The 23731-nt window shown below is 30.3% G+C and overlaps 5 protein-coding genes across 6 annotated transcripts; 4 read left to right on the top strand and 1 right to left on the bottom strand.

Annotated features, from left to right (window-relative positions):
• Positions 1 to 582: 582 nt before the first annotated feature.
• On the bottom strand, positions 583 to 2396 carry LOC126676266 (pentatricopeptide repeat-containing protein At5g66500, mitochondrial). Its single transcript, XM_050370431.2, has one exon. The coding sequence runs from the start codon at positions 2286 to 2288 to the stop codon at positions 681 to 683; it is 1608 nt and encodes a 535-aa protein (XP_050226388.1). The 5' UTR covers positions 2289 to 2396; the 3' UTR covers positions 583 to 680.
• Positions 2397 to 3284: 888 nt separating this feature from the next.
• Positions 3285 to 6925, top strand: LOC126678162 (uncharacterized). Of its 2 annotated transcripts, none has more exons than XM_050373053.2 (4): positions 3285 to 3604; positions 3965 to 4767; positions 5219 to 5566; positions 6407 to 6925. In XM_050373053.2, exons 2-4 carry the CDS (start codon positions 3969 to 3971, stop codon positions 6583 to 6585), a joined length of 1326 nt encoding a protein of 441 aa, XP_050229010.1. In that variant the 5' UTR covers positions 3285 to 3604; positions 3965 to 3968; the 3' UTR covers positions 6586 to 6925. The 2 variants fall into 2 exon arrangements, with proteins under 2 accessions (XP_050229010.1, XP_050229009.1); XM_050373052.2 differs by having other exon boundaries at positions 3286 to 3604; positions 5129 to 5566.
• Positions 6926 to 11722: 4797 nt separating this feature from the next.
• On the top strand, positions 11723 to 13596 carry LOC126676585 (tetraspanin-11-like). Its single transcript, XM_050370816.2, has 2 exons — positions 11723 to 13080; positions 13243 to 13596. Exons 1-2 carry the CDS (start codon positions 12562 to 12564, stop codon positions 13534 to 13536), a joined length of 813 nt encoding a protein of 270 aa, XP_050226773.1. The 5' UTR covers positions 11723 to 12561; the 3' UTR covers positions 13537 to 13596.
• Positions 13597 to 17197: 3601 nt separating this feature from the next.
• LOC126676584 (protein ASPARTIC PROTEASE IN GUARD CELL 1-like) lies at positions 17198 to 18951 on the top strand. The gene has a single exon (XM_050370812.2). It carries the CDS (start codon positions 17586 to 17588, stop codon positions 18927 to 18929), a length of 1344 nt encoding a protein of 447 aa, XP_050226769.1. The 5' UTR covers positions 17198 to 17585; the 3' UTR covers positions 18930 to 18951.
• A 163-nt stretch (positions 18952 to 19114) lies between these two features.
• Positions 19115 to 20695, top strand: LOC130014553 (tetraspanin-11-like). The gene is made up of 2 exons (XM_050370815.2): positions 19115 to 20176; positions 20339 to 20695. The coding sequence occupies exons 1-2, from the start codon at positions 19661 to 19663 to the stop codon at positions 20633 to 20635; spliced, it is 813 nt and encodes a 270-aa protein (XP_050226772.1). The 5' UTR covers positions 19115 to 19660; the 3' UTR covers positions 20636 to 20695.
• Positions 20696 to 23731: the final 3036 nt, after the last annotated feature.

The raw sequence follows: 23731 nt of genomic DNA on the forward strand, positions 1-23731 counted from the left end.
TTTTATAGCCAACCGTTGGGAGCTGGTCTCCCAACGGTTTTAAATGCGTTCCGCATTCCATGAATGCGGAACGCATTTAATTTACCGTTGGGAGACCAGCTCCCAACGGTAAAGTTGGCAGTGTTCCGCATTCCTAGAATGCGGAACACTGCTAATCAGATTATTTAATCTGATTAGCGTGTTCCGCATTCTAGAAATGCGGAACACGAGGTGGTCCGCATTCCTAGAATGCGGACCACGTGGGACCAGGCACTCTTTCGGAATTAAATCCGAAAGAGGCACTGATCTGGATTTTTGGGTGCCTTTGAGGCACCCAAATATCAAAAACCCAATTTATATTCGTTTCGATTCGACCGTACAGTTTGATTCGATTTTTATACACTCCAACAGACGAGAAAAAAAAGTTCTTGGCATGTTCCTTTGTTTCTGTTATAGCCCAATAAAATGTAAGAAAAATGCTATATATCACTTCGCAAGTGGTAGTGTGGTATATCATACGGATGACACTAGTTTTTTTGAAAGTTGCATTATACTACCCATCTTTGTTTACTGAGGGGAGTGATTAAGTTTAAACCCACGAGATTAATTGCTTCACATGTTGTCATATTATTGTATTAGAAATAATTATCTCAATATTGAATTACTACTTAATTTGGCACTCATATACCAATTTGGCATAACTATGCTGCAGTAACCCAACTACTCCCTACCTCCTTAATCAAAGCATTATCACTCATCTGCCTTCTCAAGCTATCAACAGAATCCCACCTTCCAATTGATGCATAGAATTTCGAAAGCATAACATAATTCCCAGCATTCGTTGGTTCCAACTCCAAGAGTTTCTTTGCAGCAAACGCACCCCCTGAAACATCTACATTAGCACTGCAAGCATTCAGCAGCGCTGCCCATATTGCAGAAGTAGGCTTAACGCCTTTTTTCTCCATATCGTGGAACACACACCACGCATCTTCTATTTTCCCAGCCCGGCCTAAGCTATCGATGAAGCAAGAATAATGCTCAACTCCCGGTTCTATACCGTATTTCGCTCTCATCAAATGGAAAAGTTTCCAGCTTTCTTCCACTAATCCTGAATGCCCACAAGCTGATAGAACAGCAAGGAATGTCACAGAGTTGGGTGATACCGAATTTCCTGACTCTCCCATTTTCTTGAACAGCTCAAGACCTTCATGTCCATGTCCAGCCCTTCCATATGCATCAATCATACTTGTCCAAGAAACCAAATCTTTAAGCAAAATCCGGTCAAACAATGACTTAGCAGTTGTGATTTTCCCACACTTCCCGTATGTATCTATTAGTTTGTTGCACAATTGAGTATCTGACATAAACCCAAAACGTATCGCAATGCAGTGAATCTGTCTCCCCATCCACAGATCAGAATTCTCAGAACATGCTATTAGAGCACTAGTGAGTGAAACTACATTAGGTCTTATTGATCTCATCATTGAGAATGCTTCTCTGTATCGGTTATTCTGAATACACCCAGCAATCAGAGAATTGCACATAACATAATCCTTTCTGGAACTCAAACTAGTGTACACTTTCAATGCTTCATCGACACGTCCCAAGCTACTGTAAAAATCGATAAGAGCAGTACCCAAAACAACCAAATCACGGCCTATCACGACCACTAAACCGTGAACCTGTTTACCCTGTAGAAATGCCTTAACCGACGCGCAAGCCTTAAGCACCGAACACAGCGTAAACTCGGTAAACTCCACATTTCCCCTCCTCATAGCTCGGAAAACGCAAAGGGCTTCATTTGCAAGACCATGGCGTAAGAAACTGGAAAGCAAAGAATTCCAAGTGACAACATCATGGAATTCAACTTCTTCAAAGGCCTTAACCGAGTCATCCAAGTAACCATACTTGGAGTACATATCAATAAGAGCAGTTTTGGTAATAGTTCCCAAGTGAGTACCAATTTTAACCATAAGAGCATGCACTTGCTTGCCACGTTCTGCATTAGGCAAAGCAGAGCAGGCAGTGAGAACTGGTGTGAACGTGTAAGCGTCGAGGTTAACGGAAGCAGAAGAATGCATGTCATAAAATAGATCCCATGTTGAAAGAAAGCTTCCTCGCCGAGAGAAACGGGCGAGCTGTGAGTTGAGCGAGTAGATGTCTCTGTGAGGAATTTCATCAAACGGCTGGTGTTCATTGGTATGGTAATAGTCTTGGAGCTGCACAATTTGATAAGTGATGGCTTTTGAACTACGGTTTTGGGCGGGGAAGTTGAGGTAAGAAATGTAGCGTGCAGAAGCCAACATCATAAAACCGAACTAATGTTTGAGTAAGCATCATTGTTCAAAATAAATAAAGCAAACATCATAGAAAGGGGAGACCAAAATAAGAGGAAGTGATGCAAACTGCAATAACCAATAGTTGAAAAATAAGACACAACATGAATTAGACGAACCTAATTCGCCACGTAGAATTATAAGTCATTTATTTATCGTTTAACACGTTGTAATAATAAATATATTAACTAATTAATAAATATCACATTAATTACTTATATCTACCGCAGAGACGGATTTAGAGTTCATGAAAAAAATAAATTCAATTTTAATACTATTTAAAATGTAAATATTTAAATTACGTATCACATACAAATGACAAATAATTTTTTTTATTTAAACTACATATAATATAAAATGTAATATATTTTCTTTCTTCAAAAACTCTATTTTATGAAAGAAAATTATTTTATGCTTTTAACACCTGTATTTTTCCCTTGCGAGTTACTAAAATTATAGTTTTATTTTTTAAATCACCTAAAAATATTTCATTTTTTTATATAAAATTTTAGGCGCTAATTTTAATTTTTTTTCTCAATTTTTAATTTTAATTGTCTGTTCAAATGGAGTGAAAAAGAGTTTATGTTTGTTTTTTATATTGCTACAATTTGTCTATCTATTATCAAAAAAATTGAATTTAAAATAATAAAAAAATTGAATTGAAATAAATAACTTTAACTATAATTAAAATTAAAAAATGAACTATTTTAAATAAAAACAGTCAAAAAGATGTACTGTATTTTAATGCTTCTTTTATTTATAATTTTTTTTAGTATAAGCGTTCAGCGGAAAATGATGTTAAGATCGTAAATTTAATTTCTTAAAAAAAAAAAAAACAGAAGTTGAGCAAGGAACGTGTCTAATATTTTCATGATATTTATTGTTATGTTTTACACCTAAAGGTCATTTTTATTTGACTTTATAATAGCGACTCAAAAGATTCAAATATCAGGCGGTCGCTGCTTTAATCGAACAAACCAGAACAAAAAAAAGCTTAGGTTGAACTTGAACCAAACGCAACTCTTCAACGGCCTTTCTCTCTCTATCTCTTAATTTTATTTTAATTTGTTTGATTTTAATTTTTTTATCTGCCTTGTTCTTCAAGGTCAGGTCACAGAAGATATCGAGTCGTGAACTCCAATCCAATCCAATCCAACGCAAATTCAAATAAAAACAGCCTCATCATGATGCTATTTTACTCTTCTCCTTTCATTTTTACCTTTTGATTCTCTGTCTGTCTCTGGTACCTAGGGTTTCTCTCCCCTGCTATTAATTACTCCCAAATCAAGGTAATTTTTTTTTTGCTATTTTATTTTATTTTTATCATAGTCTGGAACAATATAATCCAGGAAAGATTTTTTTTTTTAGGTTGAAATGGCTATTTTTACTGATTATAATTTCTTAGGGTTTTACTTAGTTTGTCTATGAGAAATATAGCTTAGAATTCAATGAAATATTTTCTTTTGATTGTATATCTGACGTGCAGGGATATGATTTATATTTTATTGTTTTTATCATTTTAGTTTAAATTTGAATTGTTTTGTTGCAAATTTGCAATCCTTTGGCAGTGTCTGATTTTTAGCTTGAATTTCAGGTTGATGTGCTATAGTTACTTAATTAAAGTATTTGCTTATTGATTGACAATGCAGAGCAATGCCAACGTTTACTGCTATAGCTTTAGACTGGCTGTTAGAACCTGGAATTTCTAAATCTGTCGACACTTCTGTTCGTGGTTCGAATTTTGTGTCGAAACCAGAGCGCCTTCCGAAAACAAGGCCTGCACCTGACTCAAACATCCAGAGGAGAAACAGTATAGCAAGCACAGAGAGGGAAGTCAATCGTCTTCAAGTTTCGCCAGCTCTCTATGCCACTCCAGAAGCAACGCCACTACCTGATTCGCCATGTTCATTTCCACCTTCACCGTACATTATTAACCACAAGCGACGCGGGCCACGTCTCTTAAAGAGCTTTTCTGAGGACGATGTGGATTCTCCAAGGAAGAACTTGGACGAAGAAAAGATCAATGGGAATGGACAAAACAAGGTTGTTTATTCGACAAAAGATCACTGTGTTACTTTTGCCAATTCTGATTCTGTTGAGGAGATGCGATCAAATGGTGTGCAGGACAGTCATGGAAAGCTTGAGATTCCAAATGGTGCTTTTGAGGCCTCTAGTGAGAAGCAAATGAATGGTCTTCATGGCAGTCAAATAGGAAGCAGTAATGGTGAATCTAAAATCAGATTTATGAAGAATGACTTCACGGTTGAAAAGGATGTGTCCAACCTTACAGCCTTGAATTCAGACAGAGATGGTGAGTCTGAGGATTTCTTTGACCCACAGGAATCAATGAGTTACACTAGCAACACTGATATTGAGGAGAACTCTGCTTTCGAAAGTTCTGTGAAGCTTGCTACAATTACACCAGTGGGAGAGTTTTATGATGCTTGGGAAGGTACTTGGGTTTATTGCCATTATATCATTTTATATTTTTGTTCTTATTTGTTTTTTTGGAAATTTAATTCCTGCAAAAGTTGGTGTAGCATGCCTAATTCTTCTAGTTTACTTCCACATCCTGGTGTTATATGTTGCTTTTGGCATTGCTACATTCATTTACAGTTTCTCATTTTTATTAAAGAACTGATATGTCCTCTCGATACTATCCGACAGTGCTGCATATTGGCTCTGCATATACACCTGCTGTTGAGTTTCACGACTTATTATGTGTTATCATTTTTAGTAGTGTAATAATACTTGTTATTGATTCGTAGCATTATAGGCAAGCTGATTTCCCCCCTTAATTTTCACTTATATAGAGCTTTCTTCTGAGAGCGGGTTGCAGTCATCTTTTCGTGACATTGAAGCAGAATTGCGTGAAATGAGATTAAATTTTTTTATGGAAATAGAGAAGCGGAGGCAAGCAGAGGAAACCCTGAATAATGCGCAAAATCAGTGGCAGAAGATGAGGGAACAATTAGCCCTTGTAGGATTGACTCTTCCTGCATTTCCATTTACTGTTACAGAGAAAGAGCACTCTTTGGGTGCTGATCCTGCAGAAGAACTATGTCGACAGGTTTATCTTGCTCGGTTTGTTTCAAACTCTATAGGTAGGGGATTAGCTAAGGCTGAGGCGGAGATAGAGAAGGAAGCTGAAATTGAGGCTAAGAACTTTGAGATAGCTCGACTTTGGGACCGGCTTCATTATTATGAGGCTATGAATCGAGAAATGTCTCAGAGGAACCAAGAAGCAGTAGGTGAGATTTCTGAATTTGCTGTTTGGTTTGTTTTGCTCATCTATGGTTTCCAGAAAAGCCATTGTTGTTGTTTATTTTGTTTCTCTTGTTTGATTTATCATCATTTATACCTTTTGAGATGCTATTGACATTTGCAAGAATTTTAACAAGCTTTTAAATAAGTGTTATTGGTGGGAACGCCTCTTGCTAGATTGAATCTAATTTTAATGTAAATAGGTTAAGAGAACGGGCGGGTAACAACGATTAACGTGAAAAAAGTAGGCTAAACTAGTTAAATTCTCTTGAGAGACAGGAGCACTTAAAATGATAGTAAGACCTTAAAGAGTTAAGTGATGGATGAGGTTTATGTGTGCGTTCACATATAATACAAATCTGAACTAAAGAGTAATCTCAAATTTGTTTAATTAATAAAAAATACACGTCTACACCAATTCTCATCTGGTGAATCCTACTCCTACATATAAATGGGGTTGACCCTGCATGAGTGGCGGCTCATGCCAATTGTAGGTGATAATTTTGTTGTGAAAGTAGGGAAGTAGATTTTCACATCATTGTTTTGTTTGGAAAGCTTTACAAGTTCTATTTAATTTTGTATCACAAACATAATTACCTTAATTTTTTTTACTTTAATTAGTCTGATACTGCTTTATACTTTGTTGGCTGCATTGCCTAAAAACTGGTTTTAGTGTCATTTACAGAAGGAAAATTTTCGGTGTTGGGAGTTTTAACAAATATGTATGGATATTGATGATTTGCAAATGTGCCTGTATTTTTTGTTGCGCTGATATATTGTATATCGGTAGTTCTGTGCGTTAACTCTTGTGCTTTTTGTTCATTTAGAGATGGGTCGGCGTAACAGGCAGGTGAGGAAAATAAGGCAGAGATGGGTTTGGGGCTCAATTGCTGCAGTGCTAACCCTAGGCACTGCTTCTTTAGCATGGTCTTACTTGCCAGTAACAAACGGATCATCTTCCATCAGTGATTCTCTGGCTCCTGAGCACAATGACACAGCTGAATGATGTGCATCCAGTTAAATTATACGACTTTAATGCTATTTCACAGAAGCAAAGATAATAAAAGATTGTAAAGGCCACAATGTCAATAGCAATATCATGACTTCTCCGGTTGCATTTTTCCAATCGGCAAGACACGGTGTCTTCGAAACTGTTCTTGTTCCTCATATTTTTTGTAGCAACCCGGGGGCAATAAATTTTGATATCCATCAGTCATTTGGAATAATTTGCGAGATCTTTCGCAGGTCAAAAGGCAATAGATGTGCATATGCATACATAAGAGTGTTAGGTCTTCTAACAAACTTTCAGCTATTAATGCCATTAATCAAATTTTTTGGAACTTGCATGTATTTGTGTACAAGGCATTTCAGGACAAGTTAGACTTAGACAAGGTATAGAAATATGTATATGCTGTTCTTTTAGATTTCGTCAATACTAGCCACTTCTGAATAAAATTTTACTGTCTAAAAAATATGTGTTCATGTGTGGACTTAAAGCAAAATTTAGAAACAAATTGTTGTGTATTTCCAGCGGCAGGTTGCAACTAAACATTGTTTGCCAAACGGTGCCTTTGGTAAAGTTGAACACTAAATACCGTGTTTATCGATCAGTTTTTATATATTGCAGGGTCTGTTTCTCAATTGGATCAATTTTTTTTTTTTTAATGAATTGGGGATCAAAAATTTGGTATGGAGATTTTCTTCCCTGACGGGGTTAAGCAAGTAGCTATTATGTATGTGGTTTCTCTTAATTTCTTTTAAATTTTCAATTTTATGCATCAATTTTGATTCTTTTTATTGATTTTCTATTTTTAATTTTTTTATGTCATAGTTGTCCCTTGTTCCGTTGTTAGATTTAATACCTAAAATTGCTTCATAGGTCCACCATGAATTTTGTTTAACTTATGTGAATCTTCTTTATTATGGCAATATAACAATAAATCAATATACTATATGCTAATATAAAATTCAAAAACAACCAATCAAATTTAATAATCAATATATTGCTATTAAAAGTGTAGAGCTGATAAAAGTTAATTAAGAGTTAAATTATTATCAAAAAATCATGGAAAACGACATAAAAGAGATGGGGCTAATTAGAAGTTCAATAGTACTATTAAAAGTGTTAATAAAAGTTAAAGAGTTAAAGTACTATGGGAATCATAGAAAACAGCACAAAGGAAATAGGGCCAATTAGAATTTAATTACTATAAAAAAAATACCACTCAAGTATTATAATTTTAATTTAAATAAAAACAATTTAAAATAGTTTATGAAAAAGTAAAATATCATATTTAGTATATTTAATCATATACTACAATTTTAGTTCCAATTAATTTTTTAATAATAATATTTAATATAAATAATGAGTCATCACAAAAATATTTATTTCTTTGACAAATATATATATATATATGTTTTGATGCTATGCTTTTATATATTATAATTTTATTAATTCAAATTTATTTATTTTAGGGTGAATTTATATTAATATATATAACGGGTAATCTAAACATCTATCACGTGAATATTAAATTAGATGAGTATGATTCATTATTCATCTCCTTTATTTTTAATAATAAAATATCTTATTTTGAAGGCATGCAATGATGCAAATGAGGAATTGAAAGTCAAAAAAGAGGTAAACACGAAAAATTAACTCTATTTACTCTCATGGAATAATTATTTTAATGGTTAAGAATTTTGTTATTATATGTACTAATTTAATCTATTTAATTATTACTGAAGTTGAAAGTCTTGATTTTTTTTTAAAAAAAAGTTAATACTTAATTAGTCAAATTTGAGTACTTTAATTTTGTTTTTTTTTTTAAATTATTAACTGAACAATTTAAATTATCATTAACATGTATTTTTATTATTTTTGTGTACATGGATTCATTAATTATTTTACGGTTTAAAAGTTTTAGTTTGATCTGATTGATAATTAGTTTAATTTTTATTGTGTGTATATTTGATATGAAGTGAAACCATGTTCAAGATTCCATATTGTGTTAATTTTTTTCTATTAATTAGATATTTGTTCTGAATCTCAAAAAAAAATTATAATATTGTTATAGCGAGAACCACTCTATACCTTTTATGTTTATGGAGTTTTCAAATCAATTTGACATATTATATTTAATAATTTAATTAATATTTATTATAGATAACGGGTCATATAACTATTATTTACGGGTACGATTTTAATTGAAATAAATATAATTTATTTAAAACTAAAGTATTAGATTTAATAATTTAAATTATATTTAAGTTAAATAACATAAAAAGATAATACTCAGATAAAAATAAAAAAATTACAAATTTATTATATATATTAAATAAGTTTATATATACCAGGTCATATAAATACCGCTCACGTGTGTAGCACGTGGCAAAAAACTATTACTATATATAAAAGCACAGATGGGAGGAGGACAGGCAAATTTACCGAATAATCCTTTTGAATTATTAATAAATAAAGGTTTTATAGTCATTAATTAATTAGTAATTTAATTAATCACTAAATATATATTATAATTAAAGTTCTAATTAGGATAGATAGCTAAATTATCAATAATTTAGTCTTTGGCGGAACATTGCTAATTTAGTATGGAAAAAATAGCTAAATAGTCTTCAAATTAGTAGGAATATCAAATTTTTAGTTTAATTGAACTACAAAATCAAGATACTGCATTAGTAAATATATTATTATTTTAATTTATATCGTATTATTTTTATAAATATAATTGTTAAGTTTAGTTAGTTATTTAATTATGGTTATTATAAAATCAAAAAGAGAATAAATTCAGTATGAAAAAAAGTAGCTAACGTATCCAATTGACTAGGAATCAGAATAAAAATTATCCAAAATATTAGTTAATGTAACATTTAAACGGGCGGATTAGGATAAAAACCAAAACTAAACAAAAAAAATTAATTTATTTTTTAATATTTTGCTAATTAAATATAATTTGGTATTATTAAAATGTTTAATTTGGGTTGTTCCATGTTTTTTCTAATAGTACATGTCCATTTCACTTGCATGGTAGACCATTAATAAGTTATATTACTAGCTTCAATGTAGGTTGTTGGCGTCTAACTTAATTTTTTCCAAAACAATAAAAGTTCAGCTATTTTTTTTACTTTATAATATAATACATAATTTTAATTTAATTATTAGTTAAAATACTAAATTATTAAAATTATTAAATGAAATATTAAGTAAGATATCATTATTAATTTAATATTATATATTTACACACATACACACACAAGCGTATATATTTCAATAGTAATAGATCTAATTAATATAATAATTAATAAATAAATATTTTTTACGGTAATTAATTTTAAATTTTAATAACTTGATATATTATACTATTTTACAAAAATTCTAACTAATTTGATATTGATTATAGATAAACAAAAATTAATACAATTATAATAAATTTATCAATATATACATTGGTGAGCCACATCACGGGCCACGTGCATATCACGTAATGCGAAACTAGTTTGTTTAAAAATCCCTATAATTTTATATCACTAAACAAATACAAACTCATCAATTAAAAACTTAAGTGTTAATAAAATAAGAGACGTATAAAGTGACTGAGGATGGATGGATGGATATACATGAAATCGAGATGGTAAAAGTTAGATAGAAAATGAAATTGAGATGGTAAAAGTTAGATAGAAAATAAAATTGAGATGATAAAAATTAGATAGAAAATGAAAAAGAAATGCTATCAGTCACACAAATTAAATCAGCTTGGTATAAATATCTCTTATTTTCTTACCATCTACTCTTACAATCTATAATTGAGAGGATCCGAGGCCTCTCATCAATTTTCACTTTTTTTAAATTATTCATTTAAATTATATTGATTTTAATGAGTGTTCTAATTTATATTAGCTTCTAATTTTTACATATTATAGTGTTTTAATTTAACTTAACTTCTACTTTCTGCATTTTATAATGTTTAATATATATTAACCTCTAATTTCTACAAATTATTTATTTATTGAATACTAATTTTTAAAAAATAAAATTAATCTAAAATTTTGACAAATTCACATGTTATAAAACATATTGATTTAATTTTTATGATTTTAATATTATATATTATTTTATTTTTACCTAATATAAAAGTTATTATTAAAATAGTATTAATATTAGAGATTATCAGTATTTTCAAATAATCTATTATTAAAATCGAAAGAGATTTTTATTTTATTAGTCTGCGTATTTTGTTTTTTTTTTTAAAAATATATTTTAATAAATCTATTATTTAAATAAATAATTAATTTGATTCCGTGTAAATATGCGGAATACACCACCCTTAATATTCTAATTGTAAGAGCTATTACTAAATTGATTCTAAGAGCTTGTTTTTCAAAGCATGGCTGTTGCTTCTTTTTTTTATCATAAAACTTTTTGTGTTTTTTTCTCTTTCCATAACCATTTCATCTGCTTTCAATTCCAATAATAAAATCCTTAAATTTCCCATGTAACATATTGGGAAATTGATGAATGATTCGGAGTCTTTATTGTTAGCCAGAATTCGGCTAACAAAACAAAGATACGAAAGTTTTTGGATGCCAGAGCCTTTTCAAGTCAACATGTCTCTTGCTGTATACCCCACTAGCGAATACATAGTTGATATGAAAGTTGGATCGCAAGCTGTACCTCTAGGGCTATTATGATGTAATCTTGGGATTCAGATTTTTGTATGAGATTCAGATTATTTTTGTATGAGATAGAGATTTTTGTTTCGTTGTTGCACAGTCCAAATTTGATGGAATAATTAAAAAGAGGCCAGATAATGCCCCATTGTATCTATATTATGTTTTGGTTTTACATACATAGATACTAATGTAATTATCATGATTATGTTTTGATATGTTGCTGGCTCCATACGATTGATTGTTAATAGAAAAATCTCTATTTCATACAACTCTTCAAATCTATTATATTCTTTCTGATTTGCTTATTTTGGAGATAATTAATTACATGCAACACTAAAAAGAAAAAGTAACATTTAACCACCAAAATTTACTGAGTTTCATTAAAACTGAGGTATATATATAAAGTTGCTTGTTAAAAATAAAGGTACAAAAGCCAAACTTAAAGCAGTACAGTAGTATTTACATCTTCTTTTTCAATTTCACGGTCTAAGCTCTAAGCAAAGAATACATAAGAAACAAACTCATTCACGAGCTCAAAGAATTACAAAAAGCAGCTTTCGAAACTAAATCCATATTTCATGAACTCGGAAATTAAAGATGTCCAAGAAACTTCATTTCTTTCATCGACTAACTTGATTACGTGCTACGTTACGGAGCAAAACTTGTCGTTTGATTCAAATTGGTTGCCTGCCGTGTGACTGAATCAATCGGCTGGATCTTCATTTGAAAAGGCATATTGATCATGCATCACTAACAAACTACCATACACCTGACTTCACTTGCAGTGATTATAGCAAAACACAAAAACTATGACGGAAAAATGTTGTGTTTATTTTATCTATTTTAGGCGCAAGTAGGGTGAGGAAAACCAAATTGAATTGGATCAAAATAACTTAAAAGAGGACTGATTATAGATATGTTTTAGATTGGGTTAGGTTTATCATGAGTAATAAACCGGCCGTGTACTCCATGTAAGTATTGCTATTAAAATATGAGAGTTTTACAGCTTAACAAATTCTAATAATTCTTGATTTTAAAAAACAAAAATCTAATAATCAACCCAATAATATCCACAGTTGTAGGAGATGGAACATAACAATACTTAATTTCCAATAAGGATACCTATATAGCAATTTGATTGGCTCGTTGATGTAATCATTCCCATTAGGTTTAGGAAAAGGATATGGGAACAGCAATGCATATATAAAGGGTCATAGTTGATTTTGTTTTTTGATAAACCAAACCAAGTGTTTATGTTAGAAAAATTATTACGTAACTAATTGATTTGTTCATAATGTCAAGCAATAATATGAGTAGAAAGTTGGTTTTAAGTTTCATAAACCACTCGTGTTTGTTATTAGGATTAGCAGCTTCGTTTTCATGGCTATACTTTGGCCAGCGCGTGAGTTCTTGGCGAAGAGCTCTTCATCCGAACCCCCTCGTAGACCTGGGGCTATTATCGTTGGCTGTATGGCTCCTTAAGATGACGATGTGCTGGTTTTATCCTAGTCGCAAAACAAAGATAAGCAATTTGTTTTCTCTGGCCATGCTTCAAATCCTGATTATGATCATCCTGGTCATGGGTTATGCAATGGTGGTCACCCATAAGGGAGAAGGAAGGGTAATTCCTGGAAGAGCCTACAAAGAGTATGATCCTGAGGATTTTTCAAACGAATTGGGAAGTTATTCTCCATCAAGGTCTTTTATGATTCCAGTGGCGGTACGAGATTCGGGAATTTGCACCAGATTTGGGCAGCAATTCAATCATCTGAATGAGTCCGAGTTTTACAATACCAATCTTACTCCACTACAGGTTTCATCTTTCTACTTTCAGATATTTTATTGTAGCTTCTATATCAATTGTTTAAGCAAATATTAATGTCATTGAAAGCAGTTGGAATGCATGCAACTAACTAGAGTTATTATGCATAATTAAAGATGTATTTATGGGTATTTTATATTTTTGATTTCGCAGTCAGGTTGCTGTAAGCCACCCAGCTATTGTCCTTACGAATTCAAGAATGCAACAATTTGGAGAGCGAAGGGCACCAGAAAATATTTTCAACAAAATGATTGTCTACGTTGGTTTCATTTTGAATACTTGGAAGATCACAAAAGGTACTGTTGGAATTGCAATTCGTGCAGGGGTGCAGTACTTTTCAACGTCAAGACGGAATGGAGACACATGGTTCTTACCAATACAATTCTGCTTCTATCATTGCTGCTCTTTTATTCACTACCTCGTCTTTACTATTCCTATTTACATTGAACTCTCTGTGCATGTAATATTTCAACATTTTATTTATTTCAGCTTTTTATTTTTTATTTATTTTTCTTTATGGTCTAATTATAACATCGTAATCCACTATTCTACTATATATATATACTAATTTTGCTTTACGTGTTTGTGACTCTTCAAATTATCAAACATAATATGAAATAGTAGTTTGTAATAGTATATCTTGTTATGTTGAGTTAATATCCAAATTTTTTTAATTATATTATATTTTAATAGAAAATATAAAATAATAATTAAAATAGTAATTTATCAGGATAGTTTATCTTATTTTGAATTCTATATGATTAAATAATAATTAGAATAGTTTTATTAGATAGTTAAAGTAGTATTTTAGATAATTATCTTAACATAATAGTTTATTTTAGTTAGTACTCTAACTTATCTTGATATAGTAGTCTATTTTAATTAATACTCTAGCTCTAATAATTATTTTAATAGTTTTTACTTAATAATTAAATTTTATAAAGTGAAAAGGATATTATCATAAATTTGTCTGTCCCCTCCCTCCATCCAGACTTTTATATATAGTATAGATATGGATGTAGATTAGTCATCATAATTTTCGATACATTATATATTCATCAGATACATTTGTGACATAATTGTTTTTATAATTATTTGTATATTGATATCCCTTTTCTATTATTAAATGTGTGCTTGTTAACCGCATATGCATTTATTTTGTTATCTTTTTTATAAATTTTTTTAAATATTCGTGATACATATTTTTTTTAAATATTCGTGATACATACATCTCTGATACATAATTTTTATGTGATATATATTATTTATAAATTAGACCTGTCTATCAATGTGATATCTAATAAATAATTTATAAAATTAAATTTTTTAAAATTGTATCATTTTTATATATTTACATTCTACATTTTAAAAATTTAATATATTTTAGAATTAAAATTAATATTACTATTCTTATTTGAAAAATTTATATATATATAAAAAATAAATTATAGGTAAATTTTATCATAATGATGTTTTGAATTGGTTGGTCCTTAAAAGATAAGGTACCTTAAAAAAAGCAATCAAATAAAAAAAATCACAGAAATCCATAGAAATTGGGTTGGTCTTTTTTTGATTTTATAAAAAAGACAAAACAAATAATAATAGACTACTTAATGACCCGCGCATCATGCGCGGATCTGTAAGTTTGGTGCACCAGCCCTCTGTAGAGGCGACAAATGGATTGGTATGAATTGGTTTAAATAGATAGGTTATAAATGGGTAATCTGTTCATTTATGACCCGTTTTAATTTTATGTGGGTGTCCATATTCTTGTAATCATGTATGCTCCTAACCCACCCATTAACCCACTTCATATGTATAATATTAAAAATTGACTGTTTAAAATTTAAATTATATTACATTTTAATTGTACATCTTGTGAGAATTAATAAATTTTAGAGAGAATATGTTACGAGAACAAATATTTTTCAAAAAAGAATATTTTTTGAATAAAAAGTATTTTTTGGAAAAAAGTATTTTCTGAAGCATCTGAAAAAAATAATTTTTTGAAAAAAAAATATTTTCCGAAAAAAAATATTTTGGTTAATTACGATTTTTAAATATTGATTTTAAAATATAAAATTTATTTAAATTGTAAAAAAACTCAAATACTCTTAAATTGACATTTGTCATTCAACTATTTGATCATTACGGGCAGAGTGTGAGTACCAATGTCAAACCCTTTTATTACTTTATTTTAATGGGTTGGAAGATTTTTACCCATTTACTACCCATTTAAGAAATAACTATCCTTTTATAACTCATACCCTTTATATAATGGGTGTGTATGGGTGAAAAGTATTTTATGGTTTCGTTATAATAAAATAAATATTATTAACATTAATTAATTTTAAAAAATTAATACATTACTGATTAATTTGACTTTGCTTATAAATATAATAAATTAATATAATTATAATAAATTTAATTAATAATTAAATTGACGAGTTACATTACGAGCCACGTGTGTTGTAAGTAATGCGAAACTAATCTATACTATATATAAAAGCACGGATGGGGGGGGGGGACAGGCAAATTTACCGAATAGCCCTTCCTAATATATTACTAAATAGCGGTTTTATGGTCATTAACTAATTGTTTATTTAATTTATTTAGATTTAGTTAAATTAAGTAAGAATTTAAATTAGTTTTAATTTGATTATGATTTTAGTTAGTTTTTAAAATATAAGACTTTTTTGTACTTTTTTGAATGGAAATAATTTATATTATCTTTAAATTTAGTTAATTAAATGATTTTATTATTTAAATAAAAAAATTATGAAAATTTAAAAAATTATGGTACAATTGAAACGAGAAAATGCGAAATAGGGTAAAATTGATCAGTTTTCGTCAGGGTAGAATTGAAAAGGGGTTAAAAGATCGGGTGTTTTAAGATATTATGACTTATTTAAGTAATTATAAATATGATTATTTATTTAATTATACTATATATAAAGTAAAATCAACTGTTATTTGAATAGAAATAGCTAAGGATAAAATTTAAATATACTTATTTATTTATTAAATATAGAGTTCTATTTACATAATCAATTGAATTCTATCTGAAAATAATTGATATTATACTTCAAAAATTTTATAATTATTTATAATGAAAAATAAAAATAAAATATACTTATTTTATTATTTAAGATATAGTTCTATTTAAACAAGAAATTGAGTTCTATATGGAAAAAGAAAGTAGAATTTTCAGAAAATTATAAATATCGTCATAATCATAAATATATTATATAATTCAAAAAAAAATCTAACAAATTTGATATCAGGTATTTGTAAAATATGTTGATATTATAAATTATAAATAAATATTATTAAAGTCAATTAATTTTAAAATAAATTAATTAATAAATATTACTTATTTTTAACAAAATTCTAACTAATTTTATATTAGTTATAAATAAAAGAAATTGATATAATTATAACAAATATAATTAATATATAATTGGCGAGTCAAATTACGAGCCACGTGCGTAGCACGTTATGCGAAACTAGTATTTATAAAAAGGTAGACATATAGGGTGATTCATGATGGATGGATGAGTATAGATAAAACTGAGATGAGAAATGTTAGATAGAAAATAGAAAACGAGCCTGACAACTACTCGTCACACAAAAGAACTGGCCAGGTCATGAAGAATGCCATGGATGGACGAGTATAGATAAAATTGAGATGAAAAATGTTAGATAGAAAATAAAAAACGAGCCTAACAACTACTCGTCACACAAAAGAACCGGTACCCGCACAAATCAAACGAGCCTAACAACTACTCGTCACACAAAAATGTTGTTTAAATGGTTAATTCAGCTTTTATAGAAAAAAATAAATTTGATTATTTGGTTTGAATTTTAAATTATCTAAGTTAACCGAACCGATCGAATTAACCGAAATTTTGAATTTGTTTGAATTTTTCCTCATAATTTGTCGGTATTGACCGCACCGACCGAATTAACCGATCAATTCGGGCGTTTCGGGTTTGAATTCTTTTTCCTATCTAATTCGGCCAGTTCGGTTTCCGGTTAAAAAATCTTATTCGGTCGGTTCGGTTTTCAGTTAAAAAATCTTATTCGGTCGAAGGGTTAATTCGTTTAACGGAGTCTTAGCATCAGGATCCCTTAGTCTTCAGATTGGAACAAAAGCACATTACACAAACAAAGAGCTCTATGTAATCCAAAACACCAAATCAATAGAAAACAAAAGACTCTAACATTCAACATGTATGCACTACCTCAACAACATCAAACCTGTTTATGTTCTGCAAAAACAAAAAATTAACTAAATTTTATTTTCAGCATCATCAAGAACACACCGCCAACCTAAACCATACCAACATAGCACATACAATTACACCTAGTAAAAATATCGTTGAACTCATCTAAACTTAACCAGCAAACCCCAAAAATCTATCTATATAATCCTTCTTCTAACAGCCATACATACACCACCTTTACCATTCTAATTCTGAATTGCTTTTTCAAACATGGCCTCAGCTTCTCTCTTTCTACTTGCACTTCCTGTGTTCCTTTATATTTTCACAACCCTCTCAGCTGGCTCAAATAATTCCACTTCTTTCAAACACTCCAGATCCACTCTTGCTTCTAACAAAATCCTTACATTTCCAGTATTTCACATTGGGAAATTTTTTAATAATCACTCGCAATCTTTATCTTTAGAAAGATTTCGGCTACAAAATGACCAAAAACTGAAAGACTGGATGCCATTGCCTTTTGAAGTTAATCTACCTCTTTACGTTGTGCCCCGCACTGGCGAATACTTCGTGCAATTGAATGTTGGATCCCAACACGTAAATCTGTTGCTAGACAACGGATCGCCGCTTGTTTGGTGGCAGTGCTCACCGTGCGAACCTTGCTTTGCACAAAGGTACAATTCTGCCTACGACCCCTCTCTTTCTACCTCGTACAAACCAATAAGCTGCTCTTCAGGTTGGTGTGATAAAACCAAGTACTCTTTTGTAGATGTCTGCAAAAATGATCAATGCCAATATTCTATAAGCTATGCAGATAAATCTTATACCGCGGGCACTTTAGCCCGTGACTTTATATCAAATGATAATGGTATGTTAAATAAGAGCATCGCCTTTGGATGTGGCAACAAAAACGAAGGTTTATTTGAGGGCTTTTATGATGGAATCTTGGGATTCCACCATCACAAATACTCTTTCCCAGACCAAATAGAAGCACACAAATATTCTTTTTGTTTAATTGCTGCACAGTCCAACTTCGATGGAATAATTAGAGAGAGGACAAATAATGCCCCACTATATCTCTATGACTTCCCGGACCTTAACCAGAACACTACATTTGTTGTGACACTACCTCACTTAGGTTTACACTATGTGGAGTTCCGGGGCATCAAAATTAACGGGAAAATGGTCCCCGTCAATACTAAATATTGGAAAAGAGGCCGTACGGGTAGATACGGGGTAATTTTGGATACTGGTACGCGGATTACACGCTTTCCAAAGAATGTGTATAATGAGATCCGCGATTCATTCAAAAGGAGTGTGACTGGCAAAAAGCACATAATTAAATTAGGTATTATGGACACCTGTTTTTATTCAATGAGCAATCCCGTAAAGTACATCCCAAAAGTACATTTATGCTTCGGAGGCGAAGAGAGAGAGCTTCAACTCGCACCCGAGCATATTATGGTTAAAGGAGGAGACGATGTGTATTGTTTAGCTTTTTCATCCCTAGATACTAATGATGATGTAACTATCATAGGGAGTCACCAACTTCAAAACACAAGATTATCTTTTGATATGTTGGTGATGTCAGTCAGTTTCACTCCTAATGATTGTTAATAAAAATATCTATTTCATACAACTCTTCAATCTATTATATTCTTTCTGATTTGCTTGTCGATAATTATCATGCAACACTAAAAAAAAAAGTAGATTTAACCACCAAAATTTACTGAGTTTTAAAAAGTCCTCATTAGAACTGAGGTATATATATATAAACTTCCTTGTTAAAAATAAAGGTACAGAAAAGCCAAACTTAAAGTACTACAGTTGTATATGCATCACTAACAAACTACCATACACCTGACTTCGCTTGCAGTGATTATAGCAAAACACAAAAAGTATGACGGAAAAATGTTGTGTTTATTTTATCTATTTTAGGCGCAAGTATGGTGAGGAAAACCAAACTGAATTGGACCAAAATAACTCAAATTAGAGGACTGATTATAGATATGTTATAGATTGGGTTAGGTTTATCATGAGTAGCAAACCGGCCGTGTACTCCATGTAAGTATTGCTATTAAAATTTGAGAGTCTTACAGCTTAACAAATTCTAATAATTCTTGATTTAAAAAAACAAACAAAAAATCTAATACAGTTGTAGGAGATGGAACATGACACTAATTCCTTTCCAATAAGGATACCAATTGGTTGCCATTCCCATTAGGTTTAGGAAAAGGACATGAGAAGGACAATGCGTATATAAAGGGCCATAGTTGATTTTGTTTTTTGACAAACCAAACCAAGTTTGTCACACAAACAACCGGATCATTACCTGGTCATTCTTCATAATGTCAAGCAATAATATGAGTAGAAAGTTGGTTTTAAGTTTCATCAACCACTCGTGTTTGTTATTAGGATTAGCAGCTTCGTTTTCATGGCTATACTTTGGCCAGCGCGTGAGTTCTTGGCGAAGAGCTCTTCATGCGAACCCCCTCGTAGACCTGGGGCTATTATCGTTGGCTGCATGGCTCCTTAAGCAGACGATGTGCTGGTTTTATCCTAGTCGCAAAACAAAGATAAGCAGTTTGTTTTCTCTGGCCATGCTTCAAATCCTGATTATGATCATCCTGGTCATGGGTTATGCAATGGTGGTCACCCATAAGGGAGAAGGAAGGGTAATTCCTGGAAGAGCCTATAAAGAGTATGATCTTGAGGATTTTCCAAACGAATTGGGAAGTTATCCATCAAGGTCTTTTATGATTCCAGTGGCGGTACGAGATTCGGGAGTTTGCACCAGATTTGGGCAGCAATTCAATCATCTGAATGAGTCCGAGTTTTACAATACCAATCTTACTCCACTACAGGTTTCATCTTTCTACTTTCAGATATTTTATTATAGCTTCTATATCAATTGTTTAAGCAAATATTAATGTCATTGAAAGCAGTTGGAATGCATGCAACTAACTAGAGTTATTATGCAAAGTTGAAGATGTATTTATGGGTATTTTATATTTTTGATTTTGCAGTCAGGTTGCTGTAAGCCACCCAGTTATTGTCCTTACGAATTCAAGAATGCAACAATTTGGAGAGCGAAGGGCAGCATAAGATATTTTCCAAAAAATGATTGTCTACGTTGGCATCATTATGAACACTTGGATGAAGATGACAAAAAGTACTGTTGGAATTGCAATTCGTGCAGGGGTGCAGTACTTTTCAACGTCAAGACGGAATGGAGACACATGGTTCTTACCAATACGATTCTGCTTCTATCATTGCTGCTCTTTTACTCGCTACCTCGTCTTTACTATTCCTATTTACATTGAACTCTCTGTGCATGGAATATTTCAACATTTTATTTATTTCAGCTTTATATTTTTTATTTATTTTTCTGGTCTAATCTAAAAATCTACTGAAGTGTTAGGAATGATCTATATTATGTGTATAAATATGGATAGGAAGAAAAAAGAATTTACTAAATTTTTATTTTCAAATTTATTAGTAATTGATTATTTAATTATAAAGTTACGACCATTAAACTAAGAACAAAGGATAAAAAAAACCCTCAACTTGGCACGAAATAGGCCTAATCTATACTATATATAAAAGCACGGATGGGGGGGGGGGACAGGCAAATTTACCAAATAGTCCTTTTTAATATATTACTAAATAACGATTATATGGTCATTAACTAATTATTTATTTAATTTATTACTAAAAATATAGTATGATTAGAATCCTAAATATACTTCATAAAAAAAATCCTAAATATAATAGAATTAGAGTTCTAATTAGAATTAAAATCCTAAATATAATAGAACGGAATCCTAATTAAAAACTAGCTACATTGTTGGTTTAATAAAATGTTAATATCTTTAATATAATTTCTTAGAACTCGGTGTCCTCACAATCTTTGCAAAAAATGGGTGCCAATTTATGTTTCTTCTCATTTATAGGTTTTGTTTTGTAATCTATTGTTTTTATTTGGTTTTATTGCTTTTTTTTATTAATTTGTTTTGTTTGGTTCTTTTTTATGTGCTGCAAAGACCTTCTGAATTCGAAAAAAGTAGATGTGGTGCAATAACAGAACAAAGATAAGGGCATAACACTTGATGATTTTAAGGTCATTTAAAATACATATGGCTAACTTTTATTTAAATTATTAATAGCTATCAAGTCTATTCTATATATCTATATTATATATAAAATACGAAGAGAAGCATGTATTTTTAAATTTATATTATTAATATTTTTTTGATAATTGGTCATATTTTTAATGTTATTTTAACTATTAATATTATTAATAAATCAAATTAAAATCCTTATCCAACTCATAAATTCAATAAAACCTTCAAATAATCTCTAACTAATTTAATATTAATTATGAATCAAACACAATGATATTATTATAATATATTTAATCCAACTCTCATGAGATATTTTTTAATCCAACAAAACACTAACTAATTTAATTTAAAATATAATTTAAAATATAGTAATATAATTATAATTCATTTAATTTAGTATAATATTACACTTAATACTACTTTAAATATTAGTAGAATAAAATTAATAGCACTAATAAAATTATATTTATCTCTAATAAAAACTATAACTAATTTAATATTGATTATAAATAAATTAAATTAACATGACGAGTCACGTTACAAGCCACGTGTGAAACATATTAAATAATTATTAATTTATCTAAATATTAACTAACTTAAACTACTTTTGATTCAATTAAAATACTCACATATTTTGTAGAATCGTCTATTATATCTACCACTATACCATGATATTTATTAATTTCCTATTACAAAAAGAGTAAATCACTAAGTTTTTTGTTTTGAGAATAGAGTCAATTACTAAGTTTTTTTTTGAGAATAAGTCAATTACTAAATTAATTACCTTGTATTATGTTTTTTTTTACAATTGATCATTTTATGATACAATATGTTGTTTATACATATGATTTGAACAAATTGATTTGCAAACATTTATGATTAGAAAAATATTTATAGTCTGACTGGTTTTTTTTTCAAATAATCGATTGAAAGGAAAAAGTTAGCTAAATAGAAAAACTTAACCTACATGCTTTATAACTCTAACCCTATAATAATTACTATCTTAATCTAATGAGAAAACTCTTAACTACTAACAAATTTGATGTTGATTATCAGTAAAATAATCAAAATAAATTTATTAATATACTATTTATTGGTATAATTAATAGTTTTAATCCAACTAATAAAAATATCTTATAATCCGACAAAACTATAACTACTTTAACATTGATTATAATATAAATATATTGGTATAATTATAGTAATAATTTGAAAAATTAATAAACTGAGGTATAATATTTATTACGAGTCACATAACGAGCCACGTGCGTAGCACGTAATGCGAAACTAGTGTCTTAAAAAACCCCGAACTTTTAGCCCCTTTTCAATCATATTCTGACGTTGAAAATTTATCAATTTTACCCTATTTTGCATTTTTGTGTTTTAATTGTACCCTGAAAAATTAAATTAACGTCTTTTGTGTTTGAAAATTTGTTTAAAACATTCTCCATGTCTCGCATATATTGATTGTATATTTTTAAAATTTATTTAAATTTAGTTAAATTAACTAAGAATTTAAATTAGTGTTAATTTGATTATGGTTTTTAGTTAGTTTTTAAAAATAAAGGACTTATTTGTACTTTTTTGAATAAAAAAGAATTTAATTTCATGTTTAGACTTAATTAATTGAATGATTTCATCATTTAAGTAAAAAAATAACAAAAATTAAAATATTGGGGTACAATTGAAAACGGAAAATTCAAAAGTGGGTAAAATTGACAAATTTTCAACGCCGGGGTGGAATTGAAAAAAAGTTTAAAGGTGAGGGGTTTTTGAGTGATTAGGACAACGAAATATCAAAGGGTTTTTTACACAAATAACTCAAAACAGGGTTTCATTAATGTTTTTACCTCAGGAAAATTTAATGTGCAACAATCTCCCAAAATAAAAACTTTCTTTTCACAAATCTCCCATAAACTGATTTTAATATGAAACTGGACATTTATGCCCCTTATGCTTAAAGTAACATAGACAAAGCAATTTGGTAGCCGTTTGGCGGAGAAGCAGTCTGACAACGGTCGGACGGAGAAGCAGATCAGCGGAGAAGTAGTTTGACAGCGGTCTGACAGAGAAGTAGATCGGCAGCGGTCGGCGGAGAAGAAGTTTGGCGGAGGTCTAGCAGCGGTTCGGCGGAGAAGAAATTTGGCGGAGGTCTGACAGCGGTCGCGCCGAGTTTAGCATAAAAATAGAGTTTAACGTCGAGATCTCTTTCAAAGAAATTTGCCCACATTTTTCAGTATTATATTCTATAGAAATGGCTGCAGCTGCTACACCGGCTATGTTGACGGCGGGTTC

This window comes from Mercurialis annua, linkage group LG4 (assembly GCF_937616625.2).
Source record: "Mercurialis annua linkage group LG4, ddMerAnnu1.2, whole genome shotgun sequence".
NCBI lineage: Eukaryota > Viridiplantae > Streptophyta > Magnoliopsida > Malpighiales > Euphorbiaceae > Mercurialis > Mercurialis annua.

Bases quoted from the DNA above. Each gene is read 5' to 3' on its own strand.
- LOC126676266 (XM_050370431.2), bottom strand. From the start codon at position 2,288: ATGATGTTGGCTTCTGCACGCTACATTTCTTACCTCAACTTCCCCGCC.
- LOC126678162 (XM_050373052.2), top strand. From the start codon at position 3,969: ATGCCAACGTTTACTGCTATAGCTTTAGACTGGCTGTTAGAACCTGGA. The intron at 4,768-5,128 runs GTACTTGGGTTT...TCACTTATATAG, and splicing joins GTTTTATGATGCTTGGGAAG to AGCTTTCTTCTGAGAGCGGG. The intron at 5,567-6,406 runs GTGAGATTTCTG...TTGTTCATTTAG, and splicing joins GAGGAACCAAGAAGCAGTAG to AGATGGGTCGGCGTAACAGG.
- LOC130014553 (XM_050370815.2), top strand. From the start codon at position 19,661: ATGTCAAGCAATAATATGAGTAGAAAGTTGGTTTTAAGTTTCATCAAC. The intron at 20,177-20,338 runs GTTTCATCTTTC...TTGATTTTGCAG, and splicing joins CCAATCTTACTCCACTACAG to TCAGGTTGCTGTAAGCCACC.
- LOC126676584 (XM_050370812.2), top strand. From the start codon at position 17,586: ATGGCCTCAGCTTCTCTCTTTCTACTTGCACTTCCTGTGTTCCTTTAT.
- LOC126676585 (XM_050370816.2), top strand. From the start codon at position 12,562: ATGTCAAGCAATAATATGAGTAGAAAGTTGGTTTTAAGTTTCATAAAC. The intron at 13,081-13,242 runs GTTTCATCTTTC...TTGATTTCGCAG, and splicing joins CCAATCTTACTCCACTACAG to TCAGGTTGCTGTAAGCCACC.